The sequence below is a fragment of the Bos indicus x Bos taurus genome, chromosome 7, assembly GCF_003369695.1.
Source record: "Bos indicus x Bos taurus breed Angus x Brahman F1 hybrid chromosome 7, Bos_hybrid_MaternalHap_v2.0, whole genome shotgun sequence".
Taxonomy (NCBI): Eukaryota; Metazoa; Chordata; class Mammalia; order Artiodactyla; family Bovidae; genus Bos; species Bos indicus x Bos taurus.
In genome coordinates, this window is record NC_040082.1 from 39,893,744 (window position 1) to 39,920,434 (window position 26,691).

A 26,691-nucleotide genomic window follows, 5' to 3' on the forward strand; every position below is an offset into this window, starting at 1 on the left:
CTATCTTCCCAACTAGATAGTTAGCTCCCTTAAGGTAGGAATGGTATTGTCTATTATCTCAGTATTATCAGTACCTAACTAGTGCCTGGTGATGAATAAATGATTTCTAACTATCATTAGCTATCTCAACCTAAATATTTTACAAGCACTTCAACTTATCACTTATCTCATCACCTTTACTTAACCTCAAGCCTCTGCCCCCTTAGTAGCAAAGCCATCCTTTCAGTTACCCATGCTGGAGACATCAGAACCATCTTCACTTCCTTTTTCTCAACCATTCACCAGTAGATTACCATTAAGACCTATTTAAGTATATATCTCATAAATGACCCTGCCAACTTCATATCCAAAGCTACTATTTTATTCCATGTCCTCATTTTTTTTTTTCTCCACTACTAAAATAACCCTTTAAATAGCAGAAATTCTTGTATTTCATTAGGAAGGTTCACCAATGTTAATTTAAGCAGATCATTATTTTTAAATGCTGCTAGTCTTGCTTTTTTTAATTACAGATTACTGTTGAGTTAGCTTTATCATGGCGGTGGCAGAGGATGAGATGGTTGGATGGCATCACTGACTCAATGGACACGAGTTTGAGCAAGCTCCTAGAAATAATGAAGGGACAGGGAAGCCTGGTATGGTGCAGTTCATGGGATTGCAAAGTCAGACACGACTTAGCAACTGAACAACAACAAAGCTTCATCATTATCAATTTAGTTTGTTTTGGTTGGTTCAGTTAATCCTATAGTCTGAGTAATGATGCATATTTGCATCAGCAGTAGTTTTGTATTTTTCAACTAATTAGATGATGTATACAGTTGACCCTTGAACTCTGTAGGTTCGGAAGGCTGACTGTAAAGTTATACTCAGGTTTTATACCATGAGGAGAGCTTGGTGTTCCTGATCCCTGCATTGTTTGAGGATCAACTGTTTATTGTAGTTCAGATGATTTAGTCATACAGCTCTTAATACATCAGCATAGGTATTCATAATCTCTCAAAAATCTTCTTGTGCAATATATTTGATCACAGTTATTTTTTCACTGGAATGTGAAAATGGGGATATAGGTGACCATAGGGTTTTTGTTACCGTTTTGTTTTTTGTTTTCTTACCTCATCTATATGTTTTTCATTTTCTTACCTCACCTATATGGTATTTAAAGGATCTGAGAACATAAGCCCAGGCTAAACTCCTTAATTCTTGTTGTTGTTCAGTAACCCAGTCATGTCCGACTCTCTGCGACCCCATGGACTGCAGCACACCAGGCCTCCCTGTCCCTCACCATCTCCTGGAGTTTGCCCAAGTTCATGTTCATTGCATCGTGATGCCATCCAGCCATCTCATCCTAAGTTAGTTAGAGTTAGTCACTCAGTCGTGTCTGACTCTTTGTGACCCCATGGAGTGTAGCCTGCCAGGTTCCTCTATCCATCGAATTCTACAGGTAGGAATACTGGAGTGGGTAGTCATGCCCTTCTCCAGGGGAATCTTCCCGACCCAGAAACCGAACCTGGGTCTCCTGCACTGTAGGTGGTTTCTTTACTGTCTGAGCCACCAGCTCTATCAGCAGCAGCATCTCCCAGTACCCTCCTAATACTCTCTCTACTTACACCAAAATCTAGTGTGGTCTACAGTTTCCTGTCTCCTGAAAATTTCCTTTGTACTTCTGTGGCTGTCAGAGCTGCTGTTGCTGTTCTCTTAGAATGTTTCCCCTTTCTCTTAGCCTGGTAACGATCCATTTACCCTTTGAGGTCCAGGTCAAACAATCACCTAACCATAGCCCTTTTAATTTTTATGAAACTACCAAGGATGTATCACACTTTTGTCCTTGTTTGGTTTTCCACGAGACTGTTATTTCTTTATTTTTTCTTCTTGGATTTTCCATGGCCACGAGTGCATCTGGATCATACTTTACACATACTAATGTTGATTGATTGCATGACTGAATAATTGAAAGAATGAAATGAATATGTTCAGTCTAGAGAATTTGGTAGTTGATTTTATGAGATACACAGGAGAAGGGAAAGATAAGGATATCTGCAAAGGAAAATGATAGTTTATTAAACGTCAGAAAATCTAAGGAAACGTTTCATGCAATAAGTAGACTGATTAGAAAATCCTTCAGCCACAAACAGTGAAAATGCTTGCTAAATATAATAAACATCCTTTTAAATACTTCTTAAGTCCTATGAGAAAGAGATTAACAGAATTAATTGGAGGAAATTATTTTACAAAATGAAAAGCAAATAGAAATATGTATCTCTGGCTTCCCTTGGATGGTTCTTAAAGTTAGGATGTGTGGAAAATACGTAGTGCCTAACACAACTCCTGTTTCTTAAACTTTAAGACACATTAGGTGCTAAGAAGGGATGTCTGTGCCCTAGTGAAGACTCATTCATGAGAGGACAATAAGCCAGGGCCAGATTTTTGCAAGATGTTTAACGTTACACTGAGAGGTTAAAGTGTTAGTCGCTCAGTTGTGTCTAACTCTTTGTGACGCTATGGACTATAGCTCGTCAGGCTCCTGTCTCCATGGAATTCTCCAGGCAAGAATACTGGAGTGGGTAGCTATTCCCTTCTCCAGCGGATCTTCCTGACCCAGGGATTGAACCTGGTCTCCTGCATCGCAGGCAGATTCTTTAAAACTTTTGAAAGTTTTAGAGCGGGAGTTGTCTAAAAGAAAGTGATGGTTTGGGGAATATTACCCTGGTAACAAAGCATAGGATGGATGAGGAGGGGAAGAGACTGAAAGATAAATAACAGTCAGCATATATTATTGTATTACAGAAAGGGCTAGGTAGGGGCATAGCGACTGCAAAGGAGGGGTAACAGATGAGAGACTCAGTGGGACTGGGTGATCACAGGTGACTCAGGTTTGAGTCAGAGTGAATGGAAGAGGACGCCTGTTGAGGGAGGAGGATGGGAGCTCAGTTTGTACTCCTATATGGGAACGTTTAAGTGGACTTTACCTCAGACATTATGAGCTATAATTGTCTACTTAGAATAGGAAATGATTAAGGTTTTTATGCTTATGTAGTAGGTTCTCAGAACTACTGTTGTATCATCGAGAATGGTATATTTGAAGCAGGAAAATAGATTCTTTGAGTTAGATACTTACATAAAGAGTAGAATTTATTCAGAAACTAAATTTCCTATGTTCACTTGAGAAGGGTGAAAAGAAAATAGAGGGGAGAATTATTTAGAGGGTAAATGGAAGTCCATGTCACAAAGCCAAAGAATGATAGATCTGCCGGTGGTTGTTGCTTCGGGTGCTGGGGCAAGGATTTAAATAGGAGTCTTAGATTTGACTTTAAATTTGAGTCTTAGGTTTGACTCCTGTTTAGTAGGTAATTGTTAACTTCCAAGTTTCTTTAGAGAAAGCAAACGGGTTTGTAGAGGATCTAAGATTGTAAAGGGTAAAGAGGGAATAATAGACAGAAATTAGAGACTTTGGTACAGATAGTTTATAACATTTGTCGTTGTAATGAAAGAAAGGTAATAGGAAAAGGAGAAATGAGTGTGGTGACAAGTTTTTCTTTACGACTGGGGAAAAGAGCCCTGCACATTCTTTGAGAAATGAGAATGGTGTCAGGGGAATGATTGAAGACATAGAAGATAGAGGGTCTTTTGGAGTTGGAGAAATAAGATCTGAGTCACACCGGAGGTGCAGGGGTAGAGGGACAGTAAGACCCCCTGTTCCTCCTCTGGGACTAGAGAATGAGGCAGTTGGTGTAGAAGAAACAAGGAGACAAGGAAAGGTAGTTGATGAGAATCCTACTGTACTTTTGTGTGATATATTCAGTTTTAAAGTAGAGAAACCTACAAAGGAAGTGAAAAATGCTTTATATTTTCCATAGAAAAATCAAGTGGTTTTACTGTGCTAAGCTTGCTTTGGTAGTGAAGTAAAAAACCTCAAAGTTGTTGAAACCTAATGAAGATCATGGCATCTGGTCCCATCACTTCAAGGGAAATAGATGGGGAAACGGTGTCAGACTTTATTTTTTGGGGCTCCAAAATCACTGCAGATGGTGACTGCAGCCATGAAATTAAAAGACGCTTACTCCTTGGAAGGAAAGTTATGACCAACCTAGACAGCATATTCAAAAGCAGAGACATTACTTTGCCAACAAAGGTCCGTCTAGTCAAGGCTGTGGTTTTTCCAGTAGTCATGTATGAATGTGAGAGTTGGACTGTGAAGAAAGCTGAGCGCCGAAGAATTGAAGCTTTTGAACTGTGGTGTTGGAGAAGACTCTTGAGAGTCCTTTGGACTGCAAGGAGATCCAGCCAGTCCATTCTAAAGGAGATCAGTCCTGGGTGTTCTTTGGAAGGAATGATGCTAAAGCTGAAACTCCAGTACTTTGGCCACCTCATGCGAAGAGTTGACTCATTGGAAAAGACTCTGATGCTGGGAGGGATTGGGGGCTGGAGGAAAAGGGGACGACAGAGGATGAGATGGCTGGATGGCATCACCGACTCGATGGACGTGGGTTTGAATGAACTCCAGGTGTTGGTGATGGACAGGGAGGCCTGGCATGCTGTGATTCATGGGGTCACAGAGTTGGACAGGACTGAGGCACTGAACTGAACTGAACTGAACTGAATTGGAAAGTAATTTACTTCAAGCTCTTTTTATTAGTGTAATTAACTGGAAGACTAAATTAGAATAGAATTTTATTTATATCTCTCTTCACTTCTACTACAGGTTATATCTTGAGTGTTGTGCTACTAACCTTGCCCAGGCAGCATCTGGTTCAGCTTTATCTATATTTTTTGACGGCCCTGCTCCTCTATGCTGGACATCAAATCTCCAGGTAAGAAGGTGACCCATTTTTGAAATGTATGACTGAATTTAAAGTTTTTCTTTACCAGTAAAATACTTTTCATGAACACTGTTAGGAAGCTGAGGCTTTGATAGGTATCCCAAACATTTTTTTTTTTATTTATACTTGTTTTCTAAATAAACATCATACAGGATTAGTAGCTGGGGTTGTGTCTCAAATTTTATTTCTGCTTTTACAACTGGTCTTACTGTGAAATGGACCATAAGGGTATGTTTACAAAAATACCCATGAGCTTTTCTATATAACCTGAGAAAAGAAATTTCCAAAGACAGGCTTCAGGAACTATAGCAATTATGGATTTCATTGCTTTCATTATTTTAGGAAGTTACTTTATGATGCATGAAAATCAGTGTAAGGTGCGACCTTGTATATAGTCGATGATTGATATAAATTATTTCATGAGGTTAATTGTATAGGTCAGAACGTCTGTTTGTCTTTGTCTGCTTGTCCTAAATTTGAAGACTGGTCTGCCAAAAGAATATGAGCTTCCAATCTTGAAACAATAATAATAAATTACAAGTATACCAAAAGCCCATACCATAAATGTAGTGGGGTATAATAAATTTTGTGGGTATAATATTTCTTTTGTTTTGATTGAAATGTATACCTGTAACAAAATGTACTCCCAGTTATAAGCAGAGTGGCAATTACTTTACATATATAACAGGATGTAATTTTCTAGAGGTTTGAAACACAGATTTTGGTGTAGGCTTGAAATTTAATCTTAGAAATAGCATTTTTATATTACTAGCATTGATTGGTTGACTTTTTAAAAACCTTTTTTCCCCCATGATTATAAAATTACACTCATCGCTGTAGGCAGTTTATACAGAAAATTTAAAGGCAGTAGCAATCACCTGAAATTATATCACCATGTGACAAACCTGTTAGAATTCTGTTATTTTCTTCCAGTTTTTTAATAACCTCCAGTTTTCACCACTTCAGCGGATACAAAAGAGTGAAAATAGTATACTAACAGTCACCGACTCTCAGTCCCTTTTGTTAATGCAAGACCTCCATCTTCCTTCTCTTGAAGGCCCTAGAAACTCAGTCTTCTCACCTCCTTCTCCTGTTCGCATCTGGTTGATTCCCTGCTCAAAATGGTACTTGGAGGTGGGGAGGTCTGCTGCTGTCCTTGCCCAGGGAATGTCCTTGGATGTCAGAATTTCAAAATACGGAGCTGCAAGAGTGGTGCTGCATTTCTGTAATTGTCTCAGTGTTTCAGATCCAGCTCTTCACTCTAAAGTGGAGACGCTGACTTTTCTGATTTTGTATCATGCAAATATTGTCCCTGTGTACTTAGCCTCCTTCACAGGAACAACTTAAGCCTTTTCCCTTAGCATCTTTCTCCATTGAACCTAGACTAGAAGTCCAAGAGCCAGTATTAACTCACACAAGAGGGTCAGTCCTTTCCATTATGGGAAGGACCATTCCACTAGCCCCAAACTGTGACAGAATTTATTCCTATGGTCTTACCTAGACACTTCTGAATCTCAGCTCAAGCTTAAAGTGAAGACACTTCCCTATCTTCATTTATACATTTTTAAAGAAAAATGATATGTATGCAGTATAATGCAGTAGTTAGAGTGTAGGCTCCTGAGTTACCACTGTAGTGTATAAATAAGTTCCTGGGCAGCTAAGAATGCCATTTGGAAAAGTGGATGGGAATTGGATAGATTCAAATCCTCTGTTTCTTATTTACTGCTCTGTAACCTTAGTGTCATTTATCAGAAAGATTCATCTCAGTTTCTTCACCTGTAAAATGCTAATAGTATTTTAAGGAGCTGTTATAAGGATTTATTATCATTAAGCATGTTAAACTCTTAGCACAATTTCTGACATGTTGTAAGGGCTCAGTGGATTTTAACTTACTCTATTATATCTCATTTTTACTATGCAGCAATGTTTTGTAAGTATTTTCCTGTGTTGTTAATCTTTAAAAAATGTTTTTTTCATGGCAGAGTATTCCATGCTGTAGCTGTGTTAACAATAGCTTTTTAGAGTTGATAGGATTTTGATGATCAGTCAGAGAAATCTCAAAGTTGAAGGCAGAGCTATTAAAATTAATTTTATTTGTTATTATAATTCTGGGTGAAAAAGCAATGAACCTGCTCTTTCCCTTTATGGTTTTTTGGTTTCTGTGTGGTTCAGTGATGGCCGAAACCATGTAGCTATATTTTCATCTGCGGTATCATCATCCAGGCTTTTCTAGAGAGGTCATAATTCTATCATGTAGGGATAAAGGGGACCCTGCAGTGTCAGAGATGAAGAAAAGCCTTTTTCTAACCATTCTTCTTGAGCAATTTTGACTTACTACTTTTAGTTTATGGGAATATTTTTAACCAGTATTTAAAGTTTATTTTCATGATCAGAACGTTTATATCTATTTTAAACAGTAAAAAGAATTGTAACAAAATTTTACAGTGTACAAAAACATTTCATATTTTTTAATGTTATTTTGATCCTTACTATAATCCTTTGAGATTTACAGGTGAAAGAACTGAAATGTGCAAACAGCTAGGAGGGGATGATCCCAGACTTTAACTTGAATCCAAGTTTTCTGATTTTTAGTTCAATTTTCTGGAGAGGGCATGGTTAATGGAAAGAAAATTAGTTTTAGAATTAGTAGGATATGAAATAGTTTCCCTACTTAGGAAATATGTTACCATGGCAAGTTATTTCTTTGAAACTATAAAGTAAGACAGTGCCTATCTGATGGAGTTGGTTTTAGTATTAAACTAACAAATTTCAAGTTGTGGCATATTTTAGTGTTTTTCTTCATAGTGTAATTTACACTGTATCATGCTATCTCAAAAATGTTAGCAAAGATGTGTTAATTCTTGAATCATTAATAAAATGTCAGCGTTTAATAAATATTGAGTCTTGGCCAATCTCATAGAATCTTAAGGCTGAATTTTTTAGTTTTAAAAAGCTTAACAGTTCATATTTCCTGTGGCAGCTTCATAAACAAGTATCTTTAAAGAAAATGACTTTATTAAGATATAATTCACATACCTATTTAAAGTATATAGCTCAGTGGTTTTGTATACATTCACAGAACTGTGTAAAGCATCACCACCATTGGTTTTAGAACATTTTCATAACTCCAGAAAGAAGCTCTGTACCCATCAGCAGTCACTCCCAATTTCCTACCAGCCCCTCTCTGCAGCCGTAGGCACGTCAGTCTGTTTTCTATCTTTATGGGTTGGCCCATTCTGGACATTTCATGTACATTGAATTGTACAGTATGTGGTCCTTTATGCCTAACTTCTTTCACTTAGCATGTTTTCAAGGCTCATCCATGCTGTAGTGTGTATCAGGACTTCATTTTTCTGTCCAAATCATATTTTGTGGTATGACATTTTGTTTATCGATTCATTCATTGATGGACGTTTGAATTGTTTCTGTCTTGTTGCCTGTTAGAATAACACTGTCAACATTCATGGTTTTGTGTGGACATACTTACTATAGGGAGGAGTGCTGCTTATACATTGGATTGGGATTGCTGGATCATATAGTATGTTTAAACTTTGAGGAACTACTAGACTGCTTTCTAAAGTGGCTGCACTATTATATTTCTACCAGCAGGGTATGAGGGTTCCAGTTTCTCCACACCCTTGCTGATAATTGTCGATCTCTGTCATTTTCAGTATAGCCATCATAGTAAGTGTGGAGTGGGATTTCGTTGTGGTTTTGATTTGCATTTCACTGATGGCTAATGATGTTGAGCATGTTTCATATGTCCATTAACCCTTTGTGAATTTTCCTCGGAGAGATGTTTATTCAGGTTCTTTACCCATTATTTGATTGGTTGTCTTTTTTTTAAAAAATTGAGTTGTAGGAATTCTTTATGTATTCTAGGTAGAAGTCCCTTATCACTTACATGATTTACAGATATTTTCCATATCACTCTAGTCTAGATATATCAAAGCAGAGTATAGTATGGTCCTGAGAAGGAAAGTCAATACTTGCATATTTTAAATAACTCATTTGATACTTCAAAAATTGGCTGTAGAAAAAGACATTTGCAAATATTAATTCCTTAAACAGAAAATTTCATACTCTTAAAAAGCTGGGTCTCTCTTTTCCTTAATTCATGTACAGGCATACCTTGTTTTGTTAGGCTTCCCTTTGTTGTGATTTGCAGATACTGCGTTTTTTACAAATTGAAGGTTTGTGGCAACCTTGTATCAACCAAATCCATCCTGTCATGTTTCTAACAGGGCTTGCTCACTTCCTGTCCTGGTCAGGTTTTGGAAATTCTTGCAATATTTCAAACTTTTTTCATTATTATTGTATTTGTTATGGTGATCTACGATCAGTGATCTTTGATGTTACTATTGTCATTGTGTTTGGGGCATCACAAACTGCACCTATATAACATGGCAAACTTAACAAAGGCTGTGTGTACTGACTGCTCCACTGACTGGCTGTCCCACATCTCTCTCCTGCTCCCTGGGTCTCCCTATTCCCTGAGACACACTAATATTGAACTTAGACCAGTTAATAACCCTATGGGAAGCGTTCAAGTGAAGAGTCATGTCTCTCGTTTTAAATCAAAAGCTAGAAATGATTTAACTTGAGATTGGCTAAGTGTTAGGCCACTTGTGCAGAACACTTAGCCCAGTTGTGAATATGATGGAAAAGTTCTTGAAGGAAGTTAAAGTACTACTTCAGTGAACACAAGAATGATAAGAAAGCTGAACAGCTTTATTGCTGATGTGGAGAAACTTTTAGTGATCTGGATAGAAGATCAAACCAGCTACAACATTCCCTTAAACCAGGGCCAGAGCAAAGCCCTAATTCTTTTTAATTCCATGAAGGCTGAGAGAGGTGAGGAAGCTGCCTAAGAGAAGTTTGAAGCTAGCAGAGGTTGTTTCATGAGCTTTAAGGAAAGACGCCGTCTTCATCACATAAAAGTACAAGGTACAGCAGAACGTGCTGATGTAGAAGCTGCAGCAAGCAAGTTATCTAGATGATCTAGCTAAGATCATTAATGAAGGTGGCTACAGTAAAGAATTGATGCTTTTGAACTGTGGTGTTGGAGAAGACTCTTGAGAGTCCTTTGGAAAGCAAGAAGATCCAATCAGTCCATCCTAAAGCAACTCAGTCCTAAATATTCATTGGAAGGACTGATGCTGAAGCTGAAACTCCAATACTTTGGCCACCTGATGGGAGGAAATGACTCATTTGAAAAGACCCTGATGCTGGAAATGATTGAAGGCGGGAGGAGAAGGGGATGACAGAGGATGAGATGGTTGGATGGCATCACCGACTCAATGGACATGAGCTTCAGTAAGCTCTGGGAGTTGGTGATGGACAGGGAAGCCTGATGCGCAGTCCATGGGGTCACAAAGAGTCGGACATGACTAGCAACTGAACTGAACACTAAAGAACAGATTTCCAGTATAGACAAAACAGTGTTCTGTTGGCAGAAAATGGACTTTGTACCTAGAGAGGAGAAGTCAGTGCCGGGCTTCAAAGCTTCAAAGGACAGGCTGACTCTGTTTGGGGCTAATGCAGCTGGTGACTTGTTGAAGCCAATGCTCTAGCCATTATGAAAATCCTAAGACCTTAAGAATTATGCTAAGATCTACTCTACCTGTGTGCTGTAAATGGAACAACAAAACCTGGATGACACCATAGCTGTTTTACAACATGGTTTGTTGAATATTTTAAGCTCACTGTTGAGACCTACTTCTCAGGAAAAATGATTTCTTTCAAAATATTACTGCTCATTGACAATGCATTTGGTTGCCCAAGAGCTCTGTCAGATGTATAACAGATTTGAATGTTTTCATGCCTGCTGATACAATATCATTTCTGCAACCCATAGATCAAGGAGTAATTTTGATTTTGATTTTCAAGTCTTATCATTTAAGAAATATATCTCATAAGGCTATAGCTGCTGTAGATAGTGAGTCCTCTGATAGATCTGGGCAAAGTAAATTGAAAACCTTTTGGAAAAGATTCACCATTCTAGATACCACTAAGAACATCTGTGATTCATGGGAAGAAGTCAAAATAGCAATACTAGCAAGAGCTTGGAGGATGATTCTAACTCTCACGGATGAGTTTGAGGGGTTCAAGTCTTCTGTGGAGGGAGTCACTACAAATGTGGTGGAAACAACAAGAGAACTAGAAGTGGAGCCTGAAGATGTGACTGAATTGCTGCCGTGTCACAATAGAAACTTTCTAGCAGATGAGAAGCTGCTTCCTATGGATGAACAAAGAAAGTGGTTTTTTGAGATAGAATCTACTGTTGGTGAAGATGATGTGAAAGGTGTTGAAATGACAACAAAGGATTTAGAATATTATATATTACATAAACTTAACTAATAAAGCTCTGACAGAGTTTGAAAGAACTGACTAATTTTCAAAGAAGTTCTACTATCAGTAAAATGCTTTCAAACAGCATTGCATGCTATGGAGAAATCCTTCAGGAAAGGAAGACTCACTCAGTGTGGCACACTTCTTTGTCATCTTAAGACATTGCCAGTCACCCCAGCCTTGAGCAACCACCAGTGTGATCAGTTAGCAGCTGTCAACATTGAGTCAAAACCCTTTATCAGCAAAAAGATTTCTTTTTTGGCCCTGCAGTGTGTCATGTTGAATCCTAGTTCTCCGCCAGGGATCCAACCCATGCACCCTGCTGTGGGAGTGAAGAGTCTTAACTACTGGACTGCCAGGGAAGTCCCAGCAAAAAGATGATGCCTTTCTGAAGGCTCATATGATGGTAAGCATTTTTAAAATTAAGGTATGCACATATGTTTTAGACATAAGGCTATTGCACTCTGAGGCTACAGTGTAGTGTAACATAACTTTTATATGCACCAAGAAACCCCAAAATTCATGTGATTCACTTTGTTGTGGTATCCACTTTATTGTGATAGTCTGGAACTGAATGCACAGTATCTACAAGGTATGCCTTTAATTCACACAATGAAGCTGATTCTTCTTAATGTTTAGAATATGTCTATAAAATGGTTATAACCTGTATAATACTGATTATATGTGGAATCTAAAAAATTTTACAAATAAACTTATTTGCAAAGGAAAAATAGTCACAGATGTAGAAAACTAACATGATTACCAAGAGGGGAAGGTGTGTGTGGGATTGAATTGGGAGATTGGGACTCACAAATGTACACTACCTTGTATAAAATGGATAATTTATGAAAACCTACTGAATAGCACAGGGAATGCTACTCAGTGCTCTGTGGTTACCTAAATGGGAAGGGACTCTAAGAGAGTGTGTGTGAAGTCAAGTGGGCCTTAGAAAGCATCACTATGAACAAAGCTAGTGGAGGTGATAGAATTCCAGTTGAGCTATTCCAAATCCTGAAAGATGATGCTGTGAAAGTGCTGCACTCAATATGCCAGCAAATTTGGAAAATTCAGCAGTGGCCACAGGACTGGAAAAGGTCAGTTTTCATTCCAATCCCAAAGAAAGGCAGTGCCAAAGAATGCTCAAACTACCGCACAATTGCACTCATCTCACACGCTAGTAAAATAATGCTCAAAATTCTCCAGGCCAGGCTTCAGCAATATGTGAACCGTGAACTTCCTGATGTTCAAGCTGGTTTTAGAAAAGGCAGAGGAACCAGAGATCAAATTGCCAACATCCGCTGAATCATGGAAAAAGCAAGAGACTTCCAGAAAAACATCTATTTCTGCTTTATTGACGATGCCAAAGCCTTTGACTGTGTGGATCACAATAAACTGTGGAAAATTCTGAAAGAGATGTGAAGACCAGACCACCTGATCTGCCTCTTGAGAAATTTGTATGCAGGTCAGGAAGCAACAGTTAGAACTGGACATGGAACAACAGACTGGTTCCAAATAGGAAAAGGAGTACGTCAAGGCTGTATATTGTCACCCTGCTTATTTAACTTCTATGCAGAGTACATCATGAGAAACGCTGGGCTGGAAGAAACACAAGCTGGAATCAAGATTGCCGAGAGAAATATCAATAACCTCAGATATGCAGATGACACCACCCTTATGGCAGAAAGTGAAGAGGAACTCAAAAGCCTCTTGATGAAAGTGAAAGAGGAGAGTGACAAAGTTGGCTTAAAGCTCAACATTCAGAAAACGAAGATCATGGCATCCAGTCCCATCACTTCATGGGAAATAGATGGGAAACAGTGGAAACATTGTCAGACTTTCTTTTTCTGGGCTCCAAAATCACTGCAGATGGTGACTGCAGCCATGAAATTAAAAGACTCTTACTCCTTGGAAGGAAAGTTATGACCAATCTAGATAGCATATTCAAAAGCAGAGACTTTATTTTGCCAACAAAGGTTCGTCTAGTCAAGGCTATGGTTTTTCCTGTGGTCATGTATGGATGTGAGAGTTGGATTATGAAGAAGGCTGAGTGCCAAAGAATTGATGCTTTTGAACTGTGGTGTTGGAGAAGACTCTTGAGAGTCCCTTGGACTGCAAGAAGATCCAACCAGTCCATTCTAAAGGGGATCAGCCCTGGGATTTCTTTGGAAGGAATGATGCTAAAGCTGAAACTCCAGTACTTTGGCCACCTCATGTGAAGAGTTGACTCATTGGAAAAGACTCTGATGCTGGGAGGGATTGGGGGCAAGAGGAGAAGGGGACGACAGAGGATGAGATGGCTGAATGGCATCACTGACTTGATGGACATGAGTCTGAGTGAACTCCGGGAGTTGGTGATGGACAGGGAGGCCTGGCATGCTGCGATTCATGGGGTTGAAGAGAGTCGGACACGACTGAGCAACTGACCTGATATATATATATATATATATATATGTGTATATGTATATATGTATGTATGTATAACTGATTGACTTTACTGTACAGCAGAAACTAACATAACACTGTAAAATAACTACATTCTAATAAAAATGAATAAAAGACAATGGATGTAACTTTCACTTCAGAAAAGTTAAACTTTAGAACATCCCATGGGCTCAGTTAGTATAAAATTTAATATTACTATTCAAATTGAACTTATGAGAATTTGATAAATGTCAGGTTCTTTAATTCTTAAAATTCTAAGCTATGCTTCTCATTTTGAGTGGTCTAAGGCAGGGGTCCCCGACTTCCGGGCTGTGGACCAGCGCCTCCTGTCAGATTAGGGGCAGTGTTAGATTAGAAATACAGTGCACAATAAATGTAATGTGCTTGAATCATCCTGAAATCATCACCCTGCCCCTGGTCCGTGGAAAAAATTGTCTTCCATAAAATCAGTCTCTGGTGTCAAAAAGGTTGGGGACCGCTTTCTAAGGAATATATTTTCCAGTACCAATCCTATTTTAAAATTGAGACTTTCCAGCACTACTGTGGAAAAAGAGAAACTTTACAAACTGATATGATGATTCCTGTGAGGATGTTTTGATGGTTTACCTCCACAGTTAAGTGTTTTTTTCCTAAAACTTTTAAAACTTGATTATTTTTAAATTCCTTGTTTTATTGTTAGGTTTATGAACCAGTGCATCAATTTTGTATGTGTATGACTTTAAGAACCTGTTGGATTCAAACAATAAAAGTTTACTCTCTTTCATCCTTGTCTTCAGTGTATAACTGATTTCAAATGTAAAACTTTCCCAGAAGTTCCTTATATGTCTCATACAGAAACTAGCCCTCCATTTTAGGAAAGCTTGTGTCATTCAAAGCTACAGAGGAGGGTTTCTTTGTATTGGACCTGTTAGCATGTTGGGCTGGGTTACTTGTTGTGAGGCAGTCGTGTGCGTTACAGGATGTTGTCAGTACTGTGTCTCTGCTCACAGATTGCAGAGCACCCCTTCCCCACAATTGTAAAACCAGAAACTATCCCTAATTGCCAAATGTTATAACCTGGGGAATAAAATTTTTCCAGCTGACAACTACTGCTGTTAGATAACAGAACTGAAAAGTGAAGTTTTTCACTATACATTTAACTTTTACTTTTGAAAGGAATACAGTTGACCCATTTCAATGTGTGATATGTTTTCTTCTTTTGGACATTATCAGATCCAGGCAGTAAATATTTAGCAGGTAGTCAGAAGGTGAAGAAAGAAGTAGGGTGGCCTTGTAGCACAGAAGATTTAAATACTAAAGCCCTGGGGAAATGAACTCTTAAATTGCTATTCAGTGCTTAGGGTGTGATAGGTACTCAGATTACAGTGTTTGAACATCTCGGGGTAATTCCTTGGCCATCAAGTGATTAAGTGAGTAGTGCCTTTTGTTTGCACACATTGCGAAAGATAACTCGGAGGGCTCACCGCTTTGTTCTGTGTACACATAGATTAGGTTTCTTTGGAATTATTATTGTTTGGAAGCTTTAAGTGGCCAGAATGTGCAGATTGTTCTCAGTTGTCCAGCGACCCAGCCAGGTTGCTTAAGAGACTTAGAAAGAAAGGTGTTTTGATCTGCTGATGAATTGATAAGCTTGTAGGTTTTGTTGTTATTGTTTTTTATAACTCTTATGCTTCTATTTATAGCAGAAGCTTTTCCACTTGTAAGCCATCCTTGGGGCTCTTGGTATACATCTTGCTGCTGCTGCTGCTAAGTCGCTTCAGTTGTGTCCGACTCTGTTACACATTCCTTATTCCCCAAAACAGTTGTAACCACAAGAAAGAAGGCTACCATGGGGAATGCAGAGAAGTGGGTTTTCAAAGTGTTCAGTTTATTGGTGCTCTGTGTTAATTGTCAGCGTTGCATAAATTGTATAAGTGAAAAAAGTGGTTTAAGAAGGGGAAGATATTATTCAGTTACAAGTAGAAAACAGTAATTCTTGCTTCTGACCAACTTAATACATTCTGTTCTTTAAATTTTTAAATTGGAAAATTCTAATTCTACTTTTGAACTTCTCCTTCGATTCAGTCTTAAAATTTTTAGGTTTAAAATTCTGTTAAAAATCTGAATTTCATGACTCTTGCCTCAGACTAGATTTTGGCCTAAAGTGACTCATGGAATTTTGGATAATTCCTTCTCTGAATCCTTCTTCTTTAGGTTTACCATTGTGTTTTTTAATGTTGTAAGTGACCCACTCTGTTGAGACTGAGTAATAACCAAGAGTTTTCATTGCTAGCATGAGATGTTCTGAAGTTGTATATAACTTAGATGTAGAGATCTTTGTTAATTTTTTTTTTATTATTATTTTTGTTTTATTTCTTCTTCCAGTTTTTTATAATAATAGTTTGGGAGACAGTGCCCAGATTCTTCTCTCAGAAGAGACAGCTCAGTAGTGGCTGCTTGGCAAGACCAGTTTAGTCCCCACCAAAGTCACAGCGCTGGTTCTGGAAAGCCAAGCTCAGCTGTCCCCAAGAGGGACTATGGGCTTTCTGGTCCTGGCTGTCTTTATTGAAGTGGGGCTTATTGATGAGTCAGCCAAACAGAGAGATTCTGAAGGCTGTCTTTGAGAGAGGGGATCTGAGCAAAGGAGAGAGGGTCTAGGGTGCCTAGGGAAGATGTTAATTTCTGGGGTAGGACGATTGCACAAGTCGGGCAGTCCTTGAGGGAGATTGAAGCATTGAGAGAGCTATTCAAGAGGGTGAAGTGGGAGAGCTAGTAGGAAGGGAACTGCTTAACATCAGGGTGGTGGTGTTGTGGCCTGAAGGTGGTGGTTATTCTGAAATGTAGACATCCCTTGTAGTGCTTCCCTGGTGGCTCAGCAGTAAAGAACTCGCCTGCCAGTGCAGGAGACACAGATTCCGTCCCTGGATTGGGAAGATCCCCTAAAGAAGGAAATGGCAACCCACTCCAGTATTGTTGCCTGGGAATCCCTTGGACAGAGAAACCTGGCGGGCTCCAGTCCATGGGGTCACAAGAGTCAGACACAGTTTAGTGACTGAGCACGAGCATGAGACATTCCCTAGGGTCCCCTAATCTCAACAGATCACAGAGTAGTGAAACATAGAAAAAGAGAAAGAACCAAAAAGAAAATCATATAAAAAATTAGAAAGTTGAGAGGAGACTTAAAAAACACCAAAACAACCAAAGGAATACAGAGTAGGTTAAAAGAAAAGGAAACTGTTGCATTAAACCCGTTATAATAATCTTATGAAATAGAATGAGAGATAAAAAGCAAGCTAAATAGAAAGTATAAATCTAGAAGTGAAGATAATAAAAGATAATTTTTTAATAAACAGGGCTGTGACTATAAAAATTAAATTTTAAAAAATCATGACAACATTCAGTATTTTTTTCTTCCAGCGTTTGTCACAATTGTAATTAAATAATTGTTAGGTTAAGTGTTATGTATATCTTCTTTCCTGGCTTGTGTGCTTCATCTTCACAACAACTGTGTTTTTCTTGTCTACTGCAGCATTTTCAAGGCCTGCCAGTGTGCTAGCAACACAGGTATACAGCAGATTCCTTTTGAGTTAAAATAAAAAAGTGTAAAAAATGTTAATTTGCCTTAGAAGTTTTGTTATGTGAAATTAGAATTTTGGATAATGGACTAAGGAAAAACAAAGAGGCTTTTAAAAAGAGGATAAACTGAAGTAGGCTTGGAAATTAAAACAAAAACAATTAGCAAATGTCTCAGCAGTAAGAAATTCTTGATAATGTTGAGTTTGCTGAGTTTTATTATGAAACACCAGTAATATGATGACAAAAGCAAACATGGGAGAAAACATGATAGGGAACCCAACTCTGCCATCTCCTTCCCTCGCCCTCACCAGGAGAGAGCTCCTGGGACTGAGGTCCTCCTGGGCGATCTTCTGGCTTTTCTCCTGCTTGCAGTTCGTGCTCCCACAGGCTCTCCTTTTTTGTAGAGGTGAAATTCATGTAACACATTTAACCTTTTAAAGTGAACAGTTTAGTGGCATATAGTGTGGTCCTAATGTTGTGCAACTGTCACCATTATCTAATTTCAAAACATTTCGTCCCCCTAGAATAAAACCTGCAACTCTTGAGTACTGATTTCCATTCCCCCTCCCCACTTCCCCTCCAGCAGACACCAGTCTGCTTTCTCTTTATGGATTGTCGCTGGTTCTTTTTTTAAACTGGATCTATTTGAGAGAGATATGCTTTGGCCAAAAAGAAATTACTTGACTTTAAAGGCCTAGATCCTACTGGGACTCAAAAGTTGTGTGCTACGTGTTAAGTCACTTCAGTCATGTCCGACTCTTTGCGGCCCTATGTACTGTAGCCCACCAGGCTCCTCTGTCCATGGTATTCTCCAGGCAAGAATACTGGAGTGGGTTGCCATGCCTTCCTCCAGGGAATCTTCCTGACCGAGATGGAACCCACGTCTGTTATATCTCCTTTTACGGTAGGCATGTTCTTTACCACTAGCGCCACCATTGGGACTCAAAGTTAGATCTCTTTTAAATATAAATGTTTCTTTTAATAGCATTTTCAAAGACTTCATAAATGTAAATGGTACTTATATGTGTATTTTATTTAAAATGTCAGAACTTTTCATTCTTTAGCTTTCTATCCTAAAACTGTATTAAAAATACTAATTACATTGATCTCATGATCAGATATTTATATGTAACTTGCACGTGTAGCATTTGTGTCTCTTTACATTAAAACAGGGCTTCAACAACTGACCTTCTGGAGTGGGCAGTTCTTTGTTGTGGGGGCTGTCCTGTAGGATGTTTTGGAGGCATCTTGACTTAGGTGCCAGGAGCACTCCTCCACCCTTTGAAGCTGTGACAACTAAAAATGTTTTCAGACATTGCAGAATATCCCCTCAGGGGCAAACTCACACCTGGTTGACAACCACTGCATTAGAAGCATGCCTCTTGAGGATTTGGTTTTCTCTGTCAGTAGAAAGACTGTTAATACATTATTTGTTAGAAATAATCGTCAAAGAGTAATAGAGGAGAATAGCTAAATCACCCAAGAAGCCTAATCATTCATTGATTTTTATAATTGTTCCCAAAACTGCTTTAAAATTTTTATTTTAGTTGTTTTGATTTTTGGCAGTACTCGCTTGCTGATTATGTAAGGATCATTTCTTGGTTAGCTGTTTTATGCTAAAGGAATTCCACTTGATTGCCTAATAGGAAGTAATTTCATGGAAAAAGTAAATATGAGTTTTTCAGAAATACTTGATGTATTTAACCTGTTTTAAAGTACAGTGAATAAAGTATTCAACAATTGAAGAAAAGGAGAATTTTTTAACACAAATTTTCCTACTTTGATGTCAGAAGAATTTAAGACAACCATGTTCTATTACCACTGAACTTAACTGACAATAAATTCTTCCTTTCTGCCTCTACCCTAAAAGTTCTGTTTTCTCAGAGTGTAAAGTCTCTTTGACCAGTAATTAAATCTTGTTATTTCTCAGTGATCAATGTTAAATGAATTATGTTTTATAAGAAATAATTTAATTTGATTTAAAATTTATCTCAAAATAAATTTGTAGCCTACTTAAATATTCTAATTCTAATTATAAATTTCCTGTAAACTTGAAAATGACATCTTTTAAGGATTGTCGTGCTACAAGCCAGTTTTCTAACTAGTTTGTGTTTTTACCTATAGCTAATTAAGTATAACTGGAGAAAAAACTGGGAAAATAAGATGGGAGGGATAATGGAAGCTAATGAAAAGAGAGGAAATTAATGAAATAGTGTTAGGTGTTATCAGTTAAGTAGTAGGGTTGAGAGGTGGCATCTCAATTGGCTTTTTCCTGGGGTAAATTATATTAATGAGACCGTGGGAAGAAAGAGAATCCAACAAACTGGAGTTTTGGCTGCTTCTCTGCAAGTAAAATTCAGTTTCAGTGAATTCTGTTTTCATCACATGGGCCAAGGAGATGAACGTCATCCCTCTATAATTTTTTGTACCTAAAATTTTCCTTTGTATAGATGTTAAGTGTTATTAACATAATACATTTTTAATAATAATACTGTGCTTAGCTACTTCTCTCTCCTGTATGTACTTAGAATGTATCTAATACATTCTTATCATTTTACTTATTAGGGACTATGTTAGGAGTGAACTGGAGTCTGCCTATGAAGGACCAATGTATTTAGAACCTCTCTCTATGAATCGATTTACCACAGCCTTAATAGGTAAGTATTATAAAAGAATCAAAAGTGTAGGTAGGAACCAACCAAGTATTAATTACTCTTATAAAGTTAGTTCATACTTAGTACAAAAAAGTTGGAAAACTTGAAGTTATTCTTGATGACTCTTTGAAAACACAGTTATTGTTAATGTTACATTTTCTTATTAGTCTTTTTCTCTCTAAATAAGGTGTTTCTTATTTTACATGTTTATAATTATATATAGCCTGTAATTACTTGTGTTTTTTAAGGATAATTTAAGTATTTGGGAAGGTTGGTTTTTAAATAAAGCTAATAATTACTTTGTAAGATTAAAATGAAATATGTAATGTCTTAATATTGGTTACTGGAGAAGGCAGTGGCGCCCCACTCCAGTACTCTTGCCTGGAAAATCCCATGGACAGAGGAGCCTGGTAGGCTGCAGTCCATGGGGTCTCTAGGAGTCGGACACGACTGAGTGACTTCACTTTCACTTTTCACTTTCATGCATTGGGGAAGGAAATGGCAACCCACTCCAGTGTTCTTGCCTGGAGAATCCCAGGAATGGGGGAGCCTGGTGGGCTGCCGTCTCTGGGGTCGCACAGAGTCGGACACGACTGAAGCGACTTAGCAGCAGCAGCAGCAGCAATATTGGTTACTGTTGTTGAAAGCCATTATCCTCTAGTCTACAATAAATTACCAGAAACATTGAGAACTTGAGATGTGATTGAAACGTTCAGGTAGCAGAATGTTTATAATAGAAGGATTGCATAGGACCCCAGAACAACACAGATGCAGCCCAAAGTGAAGTACCAAATCTTACGATTCCAAAATTGCAAAAAGGAAGTGAGAGGAATCTTGTATGTGTTTCTTAAACTCACCCATGTAGAAGGTGTTTATGTTAACACCTTGTAGGTTGTAGGAGAATTTCTTTAGATAGCTGTTTTCTCTGAAATACCTTCCCAGCCCTTCTCATGTAGAGAATTCGGTGGGGGACCATTTGGAGACTCAGAGTTGTTTTGTGTGTGTGGCTTAGGAGGGATCCTGCAGACTCGTGTCTGACCTAGGTGTGCAAAATCTAAAGCTGCACCATCCAAAACAAGCCACAAGTGCCTTATAAGCCCTTGAAATGTGACTAGTCCAAATCAAACTTAGTACAAAAAGGATGCAAAATGTCTTGTTCATTTTTTGGTATAGATTGAATGTCTATATGGTAATATTTAGGATTGTTGTTATTGTTCAGTCACTAAGTCATGTCAGACTCTTTTGTAACCCCATGGACTGTAGCCAACCAGGCTCCTCTGTCCATGGAATTCTCCAGGCAAGAATACTGGAGTGGGTTGCCATTTCTTCTCCAGGGGATTTTCCCAACCCAGGGATCGAACCTGAGTCTCCTACATTGCAGGTTGATTCTTTACCACTGAGCCACCAGGGAAGCCCTAATATTTGTGATGCATTAGGTTAAATAAAATATATTGTTAATCAATTTTACTTTTTTAAACTTCATAAAATGATGCTATCAGAATATTAAACATTACATATATGGCTCATATTATAATTCTAATCTTATAAAGGCCACTAGTGGGCCGGCTGGCTGTTGAGTTTCTGACTGTGAAGTGAAAATGTCTTGTGAGGTTCTCCTGTATCATCTAATCTCTGTAGGCAAAGAATGTTAGTTTCCTGTGGACTAGATGAGGGTCCCAAGAGTCAATGGAGTTTTCTTAGATCCTTCCAAGAGGGCCCTTAAAAAGGTGAGAAGACTCCAACAGGGCCCTTAAAAAGATGAGAAGACTCCAACAGGCATTGTACTTCCAGATTCCCTGGAGCTGAGGAAAGAACCAAAAGCAGCCAGAGGAGGGTATATAACAAGCATGAAAGGTCATGCAGATAAGAGATCCATGATAATGGGAACAATCAGAAAAACACTTAAAAATGCCCAGGAGAAAGAAGATCCATCTTAAATATCTCAACTGCAGAGAGCACCAATACCATATCATTGTAAGAAAATAGTCCAGGAAGAATTTTCTACTTCTCTCCCTTTCCTTTCCTGCCTGCTTCAACTGTGGGTAAGTAAGTCAGGAAGAATGCCACTGTGCTGGCAGAGAAAGAAGCAGCAGCCTGCCGTAAGCTCTCTACTCCGTCTCACAATTGCTGGTTTTCTGTGACCCCAAAGGAGGCCTCTTGCCCACAGTAGTAGATGTAATGGTCATCTGAATTAAATTCACCCATTCCCATTCTTTTTAGTTCACCAATTCCTAAAATATTGATATTCACTCTTGACATCGCCTGTTTGACCAAGCCTAATTTACCTTGATTCATGGACCAAAAGAGTCCAGGTTCCTATCCAGTATTCTTTACAGCATCAGACTTGACTTTCACAACCAGACACATTCACAACTTAGCATCGTTTCTGCTTTGGCCCAGCCTCTTCATTCTTTCTAGAGCTATTTTTCTGCTCTTCTGCAGTAGCATATTGGACATGTACCGACCTAAGGGACTCATCTTCCAGTTATATCTTTTTGCCTTTTCATACTGTTCATGGGGTTCTTGAGGCAAGAATACTGAAGTGGTTTGCCATTCCCTTCTCCAGTAGATCATGTTTTGTCAGAGCTTTCCACCGTGACTCTTTTTCTTGGGTGGCCCTGCATGGTGGGCTCATAGCTTCATTGAGTTACATAGGTCTGGTCCCATCATTTCATGGCAAATAGAAGGGGAAAAAGTGGAAGCAGTGGTAGATTTTATTTTCTTGGGTTCCAAAAGTACTGTGGTTGGTGACTTCAGCCATGAAATTAAAAGATACTTTCTTCTTGGAAAAAAAGCTGTGACAAACCTAGATAGCCTATTAAAAAGCAGAGACATCACTTTGCTGACAAAGATCTGTCTAGTCAAAGCTATGGTTTTTCCATAGCTTTGTCATGTATGGATGTGAAAGTTGGACCATAAAGAAGGCTGAGCACCGAAGAATTGATACTTTTGAACTGTGATGCTGGACAAGACTCGAGGGTCGCTTGGACAGCAAAGAGATCAAAGCAGTCCTGAAGGAAATCAACCCTGAATATTCACTGGAAGGACTGATGCTGAAGCTGAAGCTCCAGTACTTTGGCCACATGATGTGAAGAGCTGACTCATTGGAAAAGACCCTGATGCTGGGAAGGATTGAGGACAGGAGGAGAAGGGGGCAACAGAGAATGAGATGGTTAGACGGCATCGTCAACTCAATGGACATGAGTTTGAGCAAATTCTAGGAGATAGTAAAGCTCAGGGAACCCAGGCGTGCTGCAGTCCATGGGAGAGTCGGACACACAGAGCATCTGAACAACAACAATAGGAGCCTCAGCTGGAGTCAAGGAAAACCTTCAACTTTAAATCAGAATTGTTTGAGTCGACTGAGATTAGATTAGATTGGATTGTGCAAACTATACTAGTTTAGAAGAGTTATGGGACTTGCCTTATAGGGGCAGGAGAACATTTAGCTTCAAAGAGTGGCTTTTTAAGAGAGTAGAACACAAAAATAATGTTGCTTTATGGCCATATCCCATGGCTGTATTCAATAGTGGTAACATCCAAATATTACCACATATTCAATAGTGGTAATATTTTCATCCAAGTATGAAGATATTTGCCTGATTCGAAAACTCAGTGTTTTCTTTCATTCTGTGATGGATGTGATTTAGTGTAAATCTGTATATTTCCCTAAATTTTTCCCATCAGTGCTTATGAAAGTGTGTTCACCCAGCCAAGATTTAATTAACTGGAAATCCATAAATTATTAAGTAGCATTTTTTTCTTTAGACTTTGATTTTAAAGTAGCTTTCTACTCCTTTTCTTCCATTTCACTAATAAACTTTTAATGAAAAACTAAGTAATACGAATATGCCATTCTTAGGGTTATGGACTTCTTGGAGATAGTTCTTAAGGAATCCTGAAATCCAGAGTACATTGTGATTTTGTTTTATTCAGAATTGTCAGTTGGAATAGGTATATCAAGTTGAACAACCTTCTATTCTTCTGGAGCTATCGGAAAGATTTCCACTAACAGTATGACTCCTTTCTTCTTTCACCTAAGAGAAGTGGTCTTCCCTTCAAGAGAATCATAGCATATGAGTCATACTCTTCTCTGAAAGAGGATAATTGAAGCCTCTAACTTCAGAGCTGGGAACTGAATGTGCTGGCCTAGACTTATGGGAACTTTAAGAGCTTAGAGGAAGTTGGCATCATGCGGAACAAGGAACTTTAAATATCATAGCTATGAGTACAGTGAAAGTAAGACATGCCAAAATGAAAATTCCTAAATATTCCTAGTATTAAAGCACTTTCTCTTAAGTATTTTTTCAGAGTTTCAGCTAATTTTTTAATCAAAGAAATATACTTTTAAAAGTCAAGAAATAAACACAATTTTAAAAAATTATTGGGGGTGATACCACAATATTATGATGAAAATCTCTTTCTGCACCACTCCTCTCCTGTCAGGCATCATTCCCCAGAGGCTTCTCTCCTTTCAGCTCACCATAATTTCTTCCCTGCTGTTTTCTCTTTTATCCCTTTCTGGAATTCCTTTTAATTGGATAAGCTTTCTTCCACATTGAACCCCTAACTTTCTTACTGTTTTATTTTTCTTTTCCTCTGTCTCTTTGTTTTTTGTTTGACTTTCTGAGATTTCCCAACTCTTTTTTGTTATATTTTTTTTTAGTATTCTGGGGTTTGTTTTCTTTCTATTGTGACAGTCTGAAGCTTTCTTTTGTTCCTTGCATTCTTTCCATTTTCTCTGAGATTCTTTTTGTTCTGCTCCTTGCCTTACATGGGACAGCAGTAGTTCTTAAGCCTGAATTAGAATCACCTGGTTATTACTTAAATATCCTTCTGTTGTCATTTGTATTAAAGTGAAGTATTAAGTTGCCAGTTGTAATCTCTTTAAGGCATACCAACTGGTGTTTGTCACAGTTGGTGTTCAGGTGGGCCTGACCCTTATTGGGGAGACCCCCTAAGTGTGCATCTTTGTGGTCTTTTCACTGGACTTGGGTTAGTTTCCCAAAGACGAATCTATCTCCTGAAGGAGGGGACTGGTGCCGGGACAAGAGCTGAATGGCAGTAAATGTGGCAGTAGTGTTTGGAGACCTAGAGAGCTGTTATCTTTGTGGATGCAGACTTTTAATCTTCTGTTTTCATTTGGGCACCGCACCTCACCTCTGTCTTGGGTGTGCACAGTGTCCAGGAGCCTGTTTTAGCCTTTCCAAAGAGCAAACTTCAGTCTTCCCGGGGTGGGGAAAGACAGATGGCCTAATCGTTGTTTTCTATCCCCTAAAATTTTGTTGACTTATTAAGTGGCCTGTCTTCTCAGTTTTCTTCATTGTTATGAGTTTTTGTCTTTTTTCATGGCTTTATGAATGTTTTTCTTGTGATTTGAGTATCAGTTCTTTAAAGATTAAAATTAATACTCTGTGGGAGAAAATACCGCATATGTTACATACAGCATAGTAGATTGTTAAGAAATTTTCAGCTTTGTGTAAAAATGGTTGCCACTTTTGTATTCTTCTAATAATAATATGAATAGAACACAAATTAAAATATAAAAATGTTGAATTTAAATCAGCATATTCCAATAAAAAATTTAAAAATGGAATAAAGGATTAATAAGGACTTCACTGGTGGTCCAGTGGTTAAGATTCTGTGCTTCCAGTGCAGGGGGTGTGGGTTCAATCCCTGCCCAGGGAAGTACCACATGCTGTGCAGTGTGGCGTTCCCCACCCCCCCACCCCCACCCCCGCCAAAAAAGCATGAATAAGATGGTAAAAAATATATATTTTGTTTTGCTTTTCATTGGCAAGAAGGAAGAGAATTTGACTAATTCTTAATTTGGAAGATAACATGTTCAAGAATTTCTGAGAAATTCTGAGAGGAGCAGTGAGAGGAGACTTGTCCAGTCAATGAAATGGAATAGTGTGTACAGTCATGAGAGAAGATCACTGAAAAAAAAAAAAGAATAGCAAGTTCCAATGCAGACATAAATACACTGATGATTTTGCAGTATACCAAAATGGCATTTCAAATTAACGAGAAAAGAATTGGTTGATTCCAGTAGCTAGTGTTGAGACAGCTAACTACACATCTGAAAAAATAAAACTTAGAGCTTTGCTTTTTATCTTATTGTAAAACAATTTCCAAATATGTTAGTTTTTTAATTAAAGAAAAAAAGAAAATATAGGTGGTTACTTGTATAACCTTGAGTAGGGGGAGCCATGTAATTAACCATGGCACCAAAGGTAGAAACCGTTAAAAAGGTGGATAGATTTGATTCTTTATAATAAAAATTTCTGTAAGAGAAAAAAGTTACTAAAATATTCCAGTGGCAGGGAAAATATAATTATATGATAAAGAAGGTTAATATCTTGTTCAAACAACAGAATTCTACATATCCTAGTAGAATAGGCAAAGAATGTGAACAAGCATTTTGTCAAAAATTGCAAGTGCTTTTATATACTTACTGGTAATGTTCAGTGCTATTGGTGATGGACAAAAGACAAATTTTTAAAAAATTAGGAAATATTTCTACCCTTTCTTTTCTTAAATTATTTTCACTGTTGGTTGATAGGTGGGAAAAAGGGCACCCTGTACACTGGATGTTTTGTTTCTGTAGAACAGTTGACAGATGTGTCAAAAGCTTTAAAAAAATGTTTCCTCTGACTCAGTCATCCTGCTTATTAGGAATTAGGCTAGAAAACATTCGGAAATGTCCTCCAAGTAGTTTATACACGGATGTCATAAATGTACAAGTTTATTCATAACAAAGCATTTTATACTTGTAAAATATTTGAAGGTAGTCGAGTGCTCATTGTCATATGTGTTCAGTTTTTTTAACTAAAAAAAAAGCCCATATATATTTATACACACACACACAC

The 26,691-nt window shown here is 38.1% G+C and overlaps 1 protein-coding gene across 5 annotated transcripts in view; it reads left to right on the forward strand.

Moving 5' to 3' along the window:
• RNF145 (ring finger protein 145) overlaps positions 1-26,691 on the forward strand; it is a 62,702-nt gene that overhangs the window by 11,786 nt on the left and 24,225 nt on the right. For all 5 annotated transcript variants that reach the window (XM_027545796.1, XM_027545800.1, XM_027545797.1 and 2 more), the window contains 2 exons: positions 4,700-4,808; positions 19,731-19,822. In XM_027545796.1, the coding sequence (XP_027401597.1) occupies positions 4,700-4,808; positions 19,731-19,822 (201 nt within the window). The remainder of the gene's footprint in view (positions 1-4,699; positions 4,809-19,730; positions 19,823-26,691) is intronic.